Below are 13,730 nucleotides of genomic sequence, written 5' to 3' on the forward strand. Positions count from 1 at the left end.
CAAACTGTTCTTGATTAAAAACAAGAAAATGAAATGAATCAAAGATTACAGAGAAACCCTAAAAGGGTCAGACAAAAAGCTGTCTGTTCATTACATGATACAAAAGAATTAGAGAAGCATTTAATGTATCTACTGATGACAAGAACCCATCAGATTAGTCATCAGGGAACCTACAAGAAGTAGACAAGTGGCCAAATAAGAATGGTACAGCTGTAGTAATAGACAGATAGACATACAGCTGTAACACCTGACAGTTAGGCAGCAATCTGTCTATTATCATGTGCAGAACCTCCATGAGTTCATAAATTATCACAGATCAAATACGTAATGCATACCTTACCCTTGGTATATATACTGGATATACAGAACTCAACTCATTGGTAAATCCTACTCTACATTTCTACTTATGAGATGCTTTTTGAGAGATAAAACATTGATGTTGGGCGGTTTAAGATCACCTCTGAATGGCTCTCAATTGAGACTCTAACTGCAGTCGTAGCTCCTTCTCTTTCAGATATTGTAGAAGCAACTGCTGCTCAGACTTCAACTTCATGGCAGCACCACCCCAGTAAGGATTGGGACTTCGCTGGGCATGAAAAAGCTTCTCCCTTTCATGCTCATCACTATTACCATAAACTTTCTGAAATCCTGGATTCCACTGGGGGTCCCGCAATTTTTCCTTCTGATCAAATGTTAAACCATTCGTCCACCGATCAAAAAGACTCGACCTTGAAAGATCTTCGTCCTGGAACCTCCCAAGGTTACTCGGTGGATTGCGTTGAACTGGCTCGCTACTAGCTTGGGCTTGTCCAAAATTTCCTTCGTAGTGATGAAACCTTGACGTGGAATCTTCATAGTTGAACCTAGGAATGGTCAGAGGATCAAAAGTGGGTGCACAATTCTGTACTCCTGGCAAATTTGAATATTTATTAACCCGTGATGCCTCAAAAAACTGTTCTTTCATTTCTTCTGAATCCTTGTACTCGGAATAACTTGACGAATCACTACTAGACCAAAGTGCATCATCGGGCAATAATGGAGCAGAAGGCTGTTGAGGGAGAAAGGGAGGTGCTGAATAGGGGGTAGTTGCAAAAGAACTTAACCCATTAACAGCAGTGTCACCCTCCGAAGAAAACCGGCACACAAAATGAGGTGATGCATATGAAGATGTTACCTTAGCATCTTGATCTCTTATTGCAGCCTCTCCAAGGGAGAGACTACTTACACCTGCAGAAGCAATGCAATCGTTTTTTCCCAAGTCATACTTGCTTGGATCAAATTTACCCTTCTCTCCACTAACGCCAAAACTCTCTCTTTCAAGGACCCATCCGCTGAGGGAGGGAGGCCCTTCCGTAGATGATACTGCACCTATTTCATCACCTGCCATTCCAAATCTAGATGAATCTACCAACTGTTCAATGACTGGATCCGTGATAGTATAACTCTCTGTAAGAGGTTCTTGCCATGATATTTTTTTCAACCTAGAACCACCTAGGTTTTGACGAAAACCAGAAGGATCACCATATTTCTGTCTTTGAAAAATTAATGAAGAGTTTCGCTGCAATGGTTCACCAGAAGATGCAACTACTTTTTCAGTTGTAGCAAGAAGATTTTGAAGTGGTGCAGAGTTATATCTCACAATTGGCTTAAAGAGAATGACTTCTTCCTCCTCTACATGAGTGGATGTTCTATCCACATCAAGGTTATATTTAATAGCCTCCTTACTTTTCACTTCACTTTCTTTTGCTGGTTCACATGGTGACTGAATATTTTGTGGAGAGTTATGCAACAAGTCTCTTCCTACGGAATCAGAAACCCCTTCAATTGCTTCTAAGTCTCTCTTGCACTGTAGTTCCTTTGCCTCAGCAGCGTAAATTTTTCTTCCCATTTTCTCATAAAAGATCAAGCTCTGTGATCCACTTGGTTTGTTAACAATCTTCATAGAAGCAAGAAGGATGCGAGATATGCGAACTTCACATTCATGATTGTCACCGTATTCTCTTCTCGACTCTCTGTCAGTTGAAAAATCTAAACATTCATGGGATTGACTGACAGGTAAAAACCCTCGTAACTCGTGATCTTCCCAAAGGGCTGCAAAATCGTGAGACTTGAATTCACAACCCATATTTTCTAACTGATTCAAAAAGTTCACAAAAACCCCAAAGAAGTAACTTGCTGCATTTATACGTATTTCATCAGCCTCTCTGCTTTCCGGTTTGTCCAGAAATTCTACCAACCATTCAACAAATACTAATATAGATGGTAAAAGATAACTATGATCTAGAGGATTACCCATCACACATCTTTCAACTATCCGACCCATAATGATGTAAGCAGAAGCTAATGCTCGCTGAATCAAGGCAGGTTGCAGCTTGTACTTAGCATGGCTAGACTTTTGGCTTTTTGATTCAAGTAGGGTCTGAACAGTAAAAATGAGTACACAAACAAGTTGTAACCCTCGGAAAGGACCTTTTCTTGCTCCATCCAACAACTGATATGACTCTAGAAAAGTTTTCACATGGACATCAAGAGAGAATAAGGTCTCCAATTGGCTTATGGACGAACCAAATATGCCAGGGAACTCCTCCAAACTGCAACACACATCAAAACAACAAAAAAACTAATACTGTGAGAACCAGATAGGAAAAGGAAATTCATCATCAAATTGCAAATCATTCATAGGGACATATATAACTCGGAGAGATCCATTATAACACTCATCAACAACATCAGAAAATTTCGATAAAAATATTGCTTTTCCAGTTTCTGGCAACACCACCTTGATTTGACATAGAAGAAGCCCATCACCCGAACCATGAGAGGCCAAATACCAAACTGCTCAGTCAAGACATCATCTACAGTGGTATTTTGAATTGTGCTCCTTTTAGATGGTTTGGAAAAATCGAAAATGGCCTTGTCAGAAAGCCCATATGACCTATTCTGTGATCATAAGTGAAAACGATCCAGAAATCAGTATAAAGATAATAAATGAGCAGCTTGAAATAAGAAGAACGAAATGAAAATTTAACCCAGATACGCGAGAAAGGAGAAAGCGAACCTTCTCAAAAAGCAAAATGAGGTTATTCCAAGCATCAGGGAAAGGTTCTTTAACAGCGAGACTTCTTGTGCAATGGTATAAAGCTAGGAATTCATCGCCAAGATATGTTGCCAAAACAGCCAACTGTGCTTGACATAATTGCATACATGCACAAACACCATATTAAGTAAGCATATAACAGCAAGAACAAAAAAGATGGTCTAACAATTCCTACACTTTAAGGACAAGCAAAAATTATCAATTTTGAACATCTGGAAAGGTTTGATATTGATCTAAGAGATCCAAGTCATTTGAGTGACCCGAGAGTCTATCTCCATCGTTGCACTACTCCATAATTTCAAGTCCAAAACAACCACATACTGCTTTCTAAACCATGTTTATTGTCGCCCAAATAAGATCATAAGTACAAATAGGTAGCAATTGGGTGTGTGCATGGATATCGAAAGAAGTACCTGATTTTGTGGGTTGCCACTATCTGGCCAAATCAGTGATGCATCTAAGTAGTGTCTGGCAGCAGTTGACCACTTCCGATCTTGAGCATCAGGATTTCCATATAGCTCCCTGTATCGAGCAAGATCTCCAAGGAAAACTAAAGAACGGTGGCAAGAAAACTGGCATCTTCCCATGTCCGCTGATTCTATGGACCTAGAAATACCAATGCCACTGCTGACCGAGACATCCTTCGGAAGTCCATAGCTTCTTCTGATTTTTGCAATCAAATTTTGGTAAAAATCAGTAGCTTCTGACACAAAGGATTTCAGTCCTTCAAGGAGAGTCTCATTCTCCAAGTTTGCACCTTTCCTTTGGACAGAAGCTTTCCTTATTCTATTGCGAAATTCATCAATGTGTTTATAATGAAGCTTCCACAAGGAATATTCGATATCTTGAAGTTCTGCTAACTCATGGTCATTCACAATGATTTCCTCGTAACTTGAACGAGCTTTGCGGTATAACTCTTGAACATCAGTGTTCATTGGACCCTTGGAATGAATCAACTGCCACAACTGTTTTTCTGCATTAACAGCCTAAACCACGGAAATTACCAATGTCAGGATACAATATTTTTCGTTACTAACTTACTATTCGTAGTTCAGTAAGTAGTGCTTATTTGTAACAACTATACTTCAAAGAGAACTTCAGTTATTACCTCGACAATAACGCTTTTCTGATCATTGAGAAGTCCCATTGCATTATTATGAACGACTGGAGCAGATATAACATATCCACTCGCCCGCTTATCTCCAGACATTTTGTACCACAAAAACACCCGTTGGTTTCTCCAAAATTTAAGTCATCCACTCTAGTATACCTGCAAAAATCTACATGTGTTGAGTGGTAACCAGAAACACTCAAAACTTCAGTCATCTAGATACACCAACTATCAATGTGACACACAAACTAAGCAGATATAGCTCTTATCCGTTAAGAACGTAATGAAGAAACAGCATCAGCCAAAACAAAAATCCTAAGTGCACCGCTTTGTGAAAATTTCCTAGTTCTACAATAAAGCTTGATACAGAAAACTGACCAAGAAGATCTAGAATGAACCTACAGAAATTTATCTTATAGGAAAAAGACCATCGTACCGTAAATTGAGCTAAGAGCCTAAAACCACTCAATTTATTGTATAAGAAAACATTTGAAGGAAACCAATTCAACCTAAGAAACTCTAGCAGAGAATTGTAAGCCCCAGAAGGAACTTAGGAAGGAATCTATCAAAACAAAACAAGCATAACAGAGTATCAAAAACATGGTTCCCAACTTAAACCCAAAACCACTAGCGTTTCTTAGAAACAAAGAACATATATATACAAAATTATCATCAAGGAAAAATATTTCTCCCTGAGAAATCAGCTGTTCAACAAAGAGAACTAAGATACTTAGAAACAACGAATCTTAAACACAACAAAATAACAAATTTCAGCTGAAAACAAATTTAACCTTTTAAACAACAGAAAGAGAGGAAAATCTTACACTGAGATATCAGCTAGACAAAATTCAGCAAGTCACTGTAGCTTACTTCAGCTTTGCTCTTCCAAATTTCAACGCCCAACCAAGAAGAGGGTGTGTGAAAGGGAGAATTCTAAAGAGAGGGAGAGTTGGAGAAAGGGGACACCTGTGCTGTGAAAAAAAGAAAGAAAGGGACAGACAACATTTAATGGCGGACGGATGAGAAGAAGAAGACTGATAGACCATTTTCTGTCGGAAGACAAAAGGAAAGGTACAGAAAGACTGCTGTCATCCTTAAGATGCACATATCTCTATTACTTTAAAGCCGTTGGATATTTCGAGTCACTCCTTAAAGTTAATCCAAAGATACTTGAACACATGAATCATGTCTTCCTGAGGATGGTGGTAAAAGTATAATGTTGTGACTCGGATTAGATAAAATGGATCACCTGTATCTCAAGCTAAACCTCGTCGTGTCCTTTCAACATTAAACAATCAGTTCGATATAATACTTCGCAGCATATAGTAACAGGATGTGCCGAGTAATTTTAAGCCCATGAATACTTCAATTTGGGTCGAACTTATTTGGTTTCATGGACCCACTTGATGGACTAATTTCATAAAGAAAGACTCTCCGATTACGAACAAGTAGTGGGTAGGTGGTTAATAAATGAGTAGAATCCCTTCTGTCAGCTTAAGGACCGTGGGATTAATGTGTATTAAAACTCTAATAGTATAGGTGGTCCAAAATGTTATCTTAGTGAGATTTTGTGGTCTCTCATTGATTGGTGAAAGACCTTTTCTAGTCCAAATCCATGAAACATTTGGGTTTGTTGTTGTTTAACCCGCAAACTCACATTTGTTTGTCTTCAGTGTCTTTTCAAGTCTATTGCAACAGGCAACAACCAAATCCCCATCCACCAGAAAACTCCAAAATTCAGAAATCTAGGGAATAAATTCTTGAGATTCTGATACCCCTGAAAGCTTTAATCCTCATTACATCATGAGTTAGGATTACTGTTTCTGTTCCAGCATATTAATTTGCACACTATACTAGTATAAAACAACTGAACTTAAAAGAGTTGGAGAACACTTATATACAAATACCTCGTGGAACAAATACCGCTGCAGAATGATGGTAATTAATGTGGTGTCAACCCCTTCAACCATTTTGAATCTTTTCCTTCTGCTTTTTGTAGTCTCGAAGCACTTTTTCTCTTTCAGAATTTGACACAGACAGTAACCACTTGCTGAATTTGATATCAGTCATGCCCATAAACTGGGCAAGACAGCTATACTGGCTCTTTTTCTTGGACAAAGATAATTCTCGCTTACTTAAATCTGAAGTTGATTTACTATGCATTTTTACTGAAGATGTGACTCTCTGATGTTGGGTGCTATCAGGTTCAGCCACTGTCATATCTTTCTTTGCTTGAACTACGGGTTTATAATTGACGACGTCTTCATTGCGATGAGTGTATACAATTCCTGTATAAGGGGAAACCATAAATTCTTTTCTCACAAGACTGCTAGAGAAATAAACTTGGTGATCTTTAAAAAAAAAAAACACAAACAAAAATTGTCCAAGATGATAAATGTACTTCATGAATCTGGCACGAACCCATACTACCCTATCCCTATGTGACCTAAGCTGGAGTAGCACATCTGAGGACTATTCACTGGCTGATTTTTGCCAAGGATGCTAAGGGGCAATTCATTAGAGGGTATACCAAGATCTAGTAAAAGGGCCTCAACAGATTTAACACAGGTCAAATAAGAAAGACCAACAGCCATTAGATTCATTCACTCATTGATGTTTTATCCCACACTAAGGTCATTGGGGATTAGGTCATCTAGTCCCTACTCTTCTATGGATGTTGAAGAAAACAAAAATTAAGTATAAGCTTACCTAAAGCTTCGAGCATTGTTGTTTTATTTGAGACAGCAACATCCAAGTTGTCGTATCTGCTGCCCTTAGAATCCGCGGGAGATGTTTCATTCTCTTCATTTGAAGGAGGACATGTCCCGACTATATCCTCAGCTTGATCATTATGATTTCCGTGGTTTTGATCATGTTTTCCATTTAATTCAATGATCTCACTGGTGAAAAGCTTATCAGATAAATCACGGAATAGATTGGAGATTCCGAAACGCTCCCTTGAAATTCTTTGCAATCCTGGACACCTTCAAAATACCTTTTTTCCATTTTTCCAGATACAGCAATATTTGATAGCTGTTGTTTGTAGACCTGACGTGAATATACAAGCTCCTCAAGGGAACCAGCAGCAAGAAGGCGAAAAACCACAACATGCCGTTTCTGCCCATAACGGAATGACCTATCTTGCGCCTGTAAATCTTGCGCAGGGTTCCAATTTGGATCAAATATAACAACACGATTTGCACTAACGAGATTCAGTCCCAGACCACCAGCTCGGGTTGATATAAGGAAGACCTAAAACGAAAAGACTTGTCATAATGATGATTGGTTTCCATGGAATTCCCCAAAAAGATTTTGAAGATTTAGGTGTTAATATGTACCTGCTTGCTTGGACTTGAATTGAAATCATCAACAAGGGGCTGACGGGAACTCGTTGGGGTTGAACCATCAAGTCTAGAGAAGCAATATCCTTTGCGTATAAGAAATTTTTCCAGTATATCCAGCATTCTGATGCATAAATTCAACTTCAGGTATGATATAAAAGACAGATGAAAAATTCAGGGTACGGAAACTCAATGAGAGTGCAGAAACATATACGACTTTCTACAGAAATGAAATCCACAGATAAAGCAAGAGATTTTGTAAAAAGATTGCATAAGAAAGCTCACTTCAGTGAGAGGAAAATAATGGTTTGATTAAGTTCTTCACACAACTCACCTTACAGAGTAGCTGAACAAAAGAATTTTGTCACCATGTAAAACCCAAGTAGACATTAACTTCTCCAAAGCTCGCATTTTTCCACAGTGCTCAACGTCGCTAAGGTTCATGAAACTCTCGCTTTGGGTATTGCCACCAACCAAGTGAATATCAGTACCAAAGACAGCAGAAGCTAATTCTGCATCTTTCTTTTGTTTCTCTATGTCATCCTTCGGGTTAGGCTTAATCAACTCCAAGTGATTGCTAAGCTGAGAAAATCCACAGGAAACAATGTCAAACAAATTAACTTAAAAAGAATATAACACATGGGAGTAGACCTGACTATCGCTACTACAACTAACAAAAATGACAACAGAAGTATAATTGGTGGGGTTAAAATGCCAAAATGGCCAATTCAGCTAAACAAAACATGTCCCTTATGGGAAACCGTAAGCAAAAATACAAAAAGCTAAATTACCTGCTGAAGCTTCACAAGGCAAGGAAGAACGAGGCAGAATGGGCATGAATCACAACCATCAGGGTTTTCCCTATGAAGATAAGACCAGATTATGCCATTTGGTACAATCCTATTGCAACATTCCACCTGTTTTAAAGGGCTTCCGCAGCTACAGGGAAGATCCTTATTTACCAGACATTGGATATCTGGTAACTGCAACATCCTCCTGTATGCACGTCTTTGCAGATCGCTCATTGCAAAACACAACATTATCTTCCTTGCCCATCATTAAATGTCCAATGGTCTCTTCCTTGGTTCTTCTTAATAGATACCTCCGGAGAACTGATGCTAGATGCTGCTTGCGCTCATCAGCAACCTGGACAAATCTTTCCGGAGCACTGGACCTTTGACCAAGCTTAAGTGGCTCATCATAAAAGTCCCGAAAATGTTCCCTCGTGCCTAAGGAACCAGGTGCAACCCAATCAAAAAGATTGAACAGCTCCATGATTTTATTCTGCATTACAGTTCCTGTTAGGCCATAGCGATTTCTGGTTTTTATTCCTAAGCAAGCACCGTATAGTTTCGACTTATCATTTTTTAACCTGTGTGCCTCATCCACAACTACAATATGCCAATCGACCTCTGATAGGATTTTACCGTGAATTCTGAATGAGTCAAAACTAGTAATGACTACGTCAATACCATGTGATTCAAGCTTCTCGATTATGAGATCGCGATTTGCTCCATGATAAACAGAAACACTAAACTTTGCCCATTTAGAGAATTCATTTTCCCAATTTTGAATAATCGAAGTAGGGCAAATAATCAGTACAGGATTCTTTTTCCCTACACGCTTTAACATTTTAGAGTCACCATTTTCAGCTTCATCCCCAACTACAGCAGCCAGAAAAGCAATTGTTTGGATGGTTTTCCCTAGACCCCTATACAAGGATAAAAAGTATTAAAATTCCAAAAAGTACACCACAAGCAGAAGAATATTTGTCTCCAAGTCGGTGCCTTTTTGGCTTTCGCAGTATGCATTATGCTTATTAGTAAAATCTCCGCTATCACATTGAACGTGTTTACAGAATCTAAAGGAATTTATAACAAAAAAGAGTACAGAAATCAAAATAACTATGGAAAACCCTTGCTAGTCCTATACAATAGTGTAAATGATCATGCTTTAAGAAGATTCAAAGAGGAATGAACAAGAAAATAATTAACTAACATGTCATCTCCAAGAATACCGCCATGATTCTTCTTAATAAACCATATAAGAATCTCACTCCCTCCCTCTGATGCTCAAGTAGACGGCAGTTGATAGCTGCAGGGACCTGAGACAAAAGAGTACCCTCATTAAATTTTCAAAATATATTATCAATGCACAAAAGTAAATACAAGTTAGGTGACAAATAAATTTCACTGGAAACACACATTAAAACTAGGGTTTTTAAACTTGGAAGCACCTGAACTACTGGAGACTCGCCGGGGAAGAAAGGACCATGGGTTCAAAGGGTCCAGTTGGATCAAATTGAAAATGAGTAGAAACTGGTTCTCTACTAATTCCAATACCACTTTCTTCTGCATCACCGTCATCATCATCGTCAACTTCTTGTGCATTTTCCTTCACAGGTTGCTCTTGATTCTGTTTTGGTGGGGGAAGAGATAGAGGATCTTGAAGTCGTTGGAGTTGTTGTGAAAGAGAAGATTTTGGGGGTTTTCTTGGAAGTTGTGGTGATTTTAAATCTTCATTGAGAATTGAAGGTTGGGATGAAGAAGGATTAGGGAAATCAGAACAACGTTTTAGGGTTTGTTTGAAACTCGTAAACGACATTTGGCGGTTAATGAGCCCTAAACACAGAAAAGATTTCAGATGCTATATCGAAACCTCTCTAAATGTTTGTTTTTATTTCCTTCCTCCAATTATCACGAGAGCCAGACATGTTTTAAATTAGCCACGCGCCACAGGCTATATAGAACACTCGGCAGCGAGGATTGAGTACTCACTTCTCAGGTCTTCGGATGGTCCGTCGATGGAGTTCCGATTAGTTGAGAATCAAATGATATCGGAAAGACCGCAGATATTCTCAGGGCCAACTTTTTCTTTTTCACGAAATTCGTTAAAAAGACCAAAACCAATAATTCTCGGGTGAAAATGACACTTGTATTTTGATTCTGTTTAAATGGACAAAAATATAAAAATAGCTAGGATGTAAACAGTTTCATCCTGCCAATTTTCAAATATTTTTTCTTATTTTTTGATTTACACAGGATGCATCCAGTTTCATCCTAGCTATTTTTTAAGTTTAAGCAAGGATGAATCCAGTTTCATCCTTGCTAAAAAATTTTTGTCCATTTCAGCCATACTAATTTTTACTCGTCCATTTGAACCATGTTTTAAAAATATTTGGACAAATGACCCATTTTCCGTTTCCTTTTTTACTTTTGTCTACTCTTTTTTTTTATAAAAAAAAGAGTAAGAGAGCTCGTCAAAGCTAACTACTCTGCTTTACAGCCAAAGGATTATCTGAGCTAATTCTAGCTTCAGGGTGATCCATCAAAATATGAGTACGAATATTACAGTTATCTTTAAGAGTAGTGTTTGTTGGGTACTGTAATATAGTCCAAAAAGACTGGAGGTTAGGATCTTTCCAGTTAAAGTTTTGCAACAAGATAGAGTGGCTAGCTATTCTAGATAAGTTGGATGTTGTGGTGTTTTGTTGAGGCGTCAGCTTGATGAGCCTTCCCAACACAAAATCATAGGTTATTTGCTTCTGTCGATGTTTTGTGTGTAATCTCCTTAAAATCTTTCCTGGACTTGTATCTGATAGAGAGACTGAATGGTTTGTAGAATTCCTTCTTCTTCTGCTGCATAATCAATGTGCTGCTGGTGCATTTCCTTCCCCCAGTTCAGTGCAAGTTGAGCTCATCTGCTTTCTCTGTTTGTTCTACTGAAGCCAGTTATAATGTCTTTGATGTTTCTTGATCCCATGCATTGACCTGTAAAAGACATTGCCAAAAACGCAAAGTTAGTATAAGATGGTAAATCACTATTAGCCTCATTATTGTTTACTTCTAGAATGTGTATGCTAATAGTGATGCCAAAATATCCCCCAAGATTTCTGTCCAGACTGATGGAGCTTGTATGTTGAGCATTAGAATCCTTCTGATAGTAAGGATTGTTTAAGATATGGCATGGGTTTTGATGCACTCTATAGTAGTTGCATAGGTATTGAGTGATCTTCAGAGCAGCACCAGGAGCAGAAGGATTTATATTCCTGAAAATATGATCACATCTAGCTTTCTAGATGAACCAGCAAATGGTAGCAAAGGTTGCATTCCAGCTAGCTGTTGGATTATTCTGAGTAAACCAGTTGTTGAACCACTCATGGAAAGACCTGAAGGTGGAAAAGAGTTGGTGATTTGTCCCAAACAGTTTAGCCCAAACATCAGAGGCATCTGGACAGGCTAGAAGGGCATGAGTGGTATCTTCAGAAGAATTCTTACAAATGGAGCAAATTGGATCAATATAATGCAGGATACTAGCAGTCTTGGCATTGGTAGGAATAATGTCATGAGCACATTTCCAGATGAAAATATGGATAGCTAGAGAGGTGTCTAGACTCCAAATTTTCATCCAAGGAGCTATGTTTATATCATTAGCGTACTTGTCAGTGATATGTTTGTCATACAGGGATTTGACATAGAATTTTCCTGTATTAGTCAGTTTCCAGGTTATAGTATCTTCAGCATTTGGGTTGTGATGAGTGTGGGTAATGAGGTATTAAATGTCTTGGGTAAACCAGAGGGCTAAGATTGTAGTGTCTCATTTTCCATGAGCATTGAAGAGTTGGTTGATAGTTTTGAGATTAGGTGGGCAGTGAGGAGGTTTTTGGATGGTGTCTAAAAAACCTTCAATCCATATGTCACCCCAGATTTTAATTCTTGTTCCATTTCCAATCTTCCAAATGTAGTATTGTTGAATGCAAGAGATACCCTCTAGAATTCCTTTCCATATCCAAGAATCAGTGTTATTTGGTTTGGTGTCCATTCTGATAACTTCTTAATTAGGGTAATGGGAGGCTTTCATAGTAGTGCTCCTGAGGGAATTTGGCTCTTCAACTAATCTCCAGGCAATTTTAGAGATCATTGCTAAGGTGAAGTATTCCATATTTTTGAAGCCCAAACCACCTAGTTCTTTTGGTTTGTTAACAACATCCCAAGCAATGTAGAATAAACCTTTAGATTTGTCTTGCTCCTTGTTCCAGAACAAATCCCTTTGAATAGCTTTTAACTCTTTGCAGGTAACTTTGGGAATCTTGAAGCAATTCATTTGGTAAATACTTGAAGTAGAAGTAACAGTTTGGATGAGATTGACTTTTCCAGTTGTAGAGAGATTGGTTTTCCAACCAACAAATCTTTGCTTTAGTTTTTCCACACAAGGTTTGAAAGCTTGTATCTTACTTCTATTGGTGAAGAGGGGTGAGCCTAAGTATTTATCAGTGCTGCTAATCCTTTGAACATGCATAGCTTCACTGATATCATCTGCAATGTTTGGGGAAGTGTTTTTACTGAAGAAATTTCATGATTTAGCAAAGTTGATCAGTTGTCCAGAGGATTGACCAAAGTCTTGGAAGATCTTGATGAGGTTGTTGCATTATGTCATGTTGGCTTTGCAGAAGATCATGCAGTCATCAGCAAATAGGAGATGGTTGATAGTAGGAGCATCATTACATATTTTGGTTCCATGAATGAGCCCTTGAGTTTCAGCAGATATCAGATATCTTGATAGAGCCTCCATACAGAATAAGAATAAATATGGGGATAATGGATCTCCGTGTCTGATCCCTCTAGTTGGTTTGAAGAATTTACCAGGAGATCCATTTATTAAGACAGAAAGGTTGGTGGTAGAAATGCATTAATGTATAAGGTTGCATCAATCTTAATTCCCATGGTGCCATTGGCTCATTTTTTTCCCTTTTCTGGTATTCATATGGTGTATAATCTCATGGGAAATGGCAATGTTGTCAGATATTTGTCTGCCATGGATGAATGTAGACTGAAAGGGAGAAATAGGTTTCGGGATAAGAGGTTTGAGTCTTTGGGCAAGAAATTTGGATATGATTTTGTCTGTGACTTCTACCAAGTTTACATTCATGACAAAAAAACAGGTGTTTTGACTATGTTGGGCAAACAAAGTTGTCTACTGACATGTTGCATTGTGGTAAATGAAGGATGGCCAAGTCTGTTATGCCATATGGCTGCAGAAGGTGATGAAGTGCTTGAGTAAGCATGATGTCCTGTAGCTGGTGAATCTTTAGCTAAGCTGTTGCCATTTAAGGTAATAGGATAGAGTCCATTATTGTGAGGGCCTTGTAAAGTAATCTTCCCAATGAGGAGATCCTTCACAG

General features: G+C 38.4%; 1 protein-coding gene and 1 pseudogene across 1 annotated transcript; both read right to left on the reverse strand.

Annotated features, from left to right (window-relative positions):
- Positions 1–454: 454 nt before the first annotated feature.
- On the reverse strand, positions 455–5,307 carry LOC113290810 (protein SMG7L-like). The gene is made up of 6 exons (XM_026540401.1): positions 5,033–5,307; positions 4,206–4,367; positions 3,511–4,083; positions 3,059–3,181; positions 2,780–2,940; positions 455–2,591 (listed from the first exon to the last, which is right to left on the reverse strand). Exons 2-6 carry the CDS (start codon positions 4,305–4,307, stop codon positions 455–457), a joined length of 3,096 nt encoding a protein of 1,031 aa, XP_026396186.1. The 5' UTR covers positions 4,308–4,367; positions 5,033–5,307.
- A 647-nt stretch (positions 5,308–5,954) lies between these two features.
- LOC113287602 lies at positions 5,955–10,392 on the reverse strand (annotated as a pseudogene).
- Between the last annotated feature and the right edge of the window lie 3,338 nt (positions 10,393–13,730).

Source organism: Papaver somniferum, chromosome 6, assembly GCF_003573695.1.
Source record: "Papaver somniferum cultivar HN1 chromosome 6, ASM357369v1, whole genome shotgun sequence".
NCBI lineage: Eukaryota > Viridiplantae > Streptophyta > Magnoliopsida > Ranunculales > Papaveraceae > Papaver > Papaver somniferum.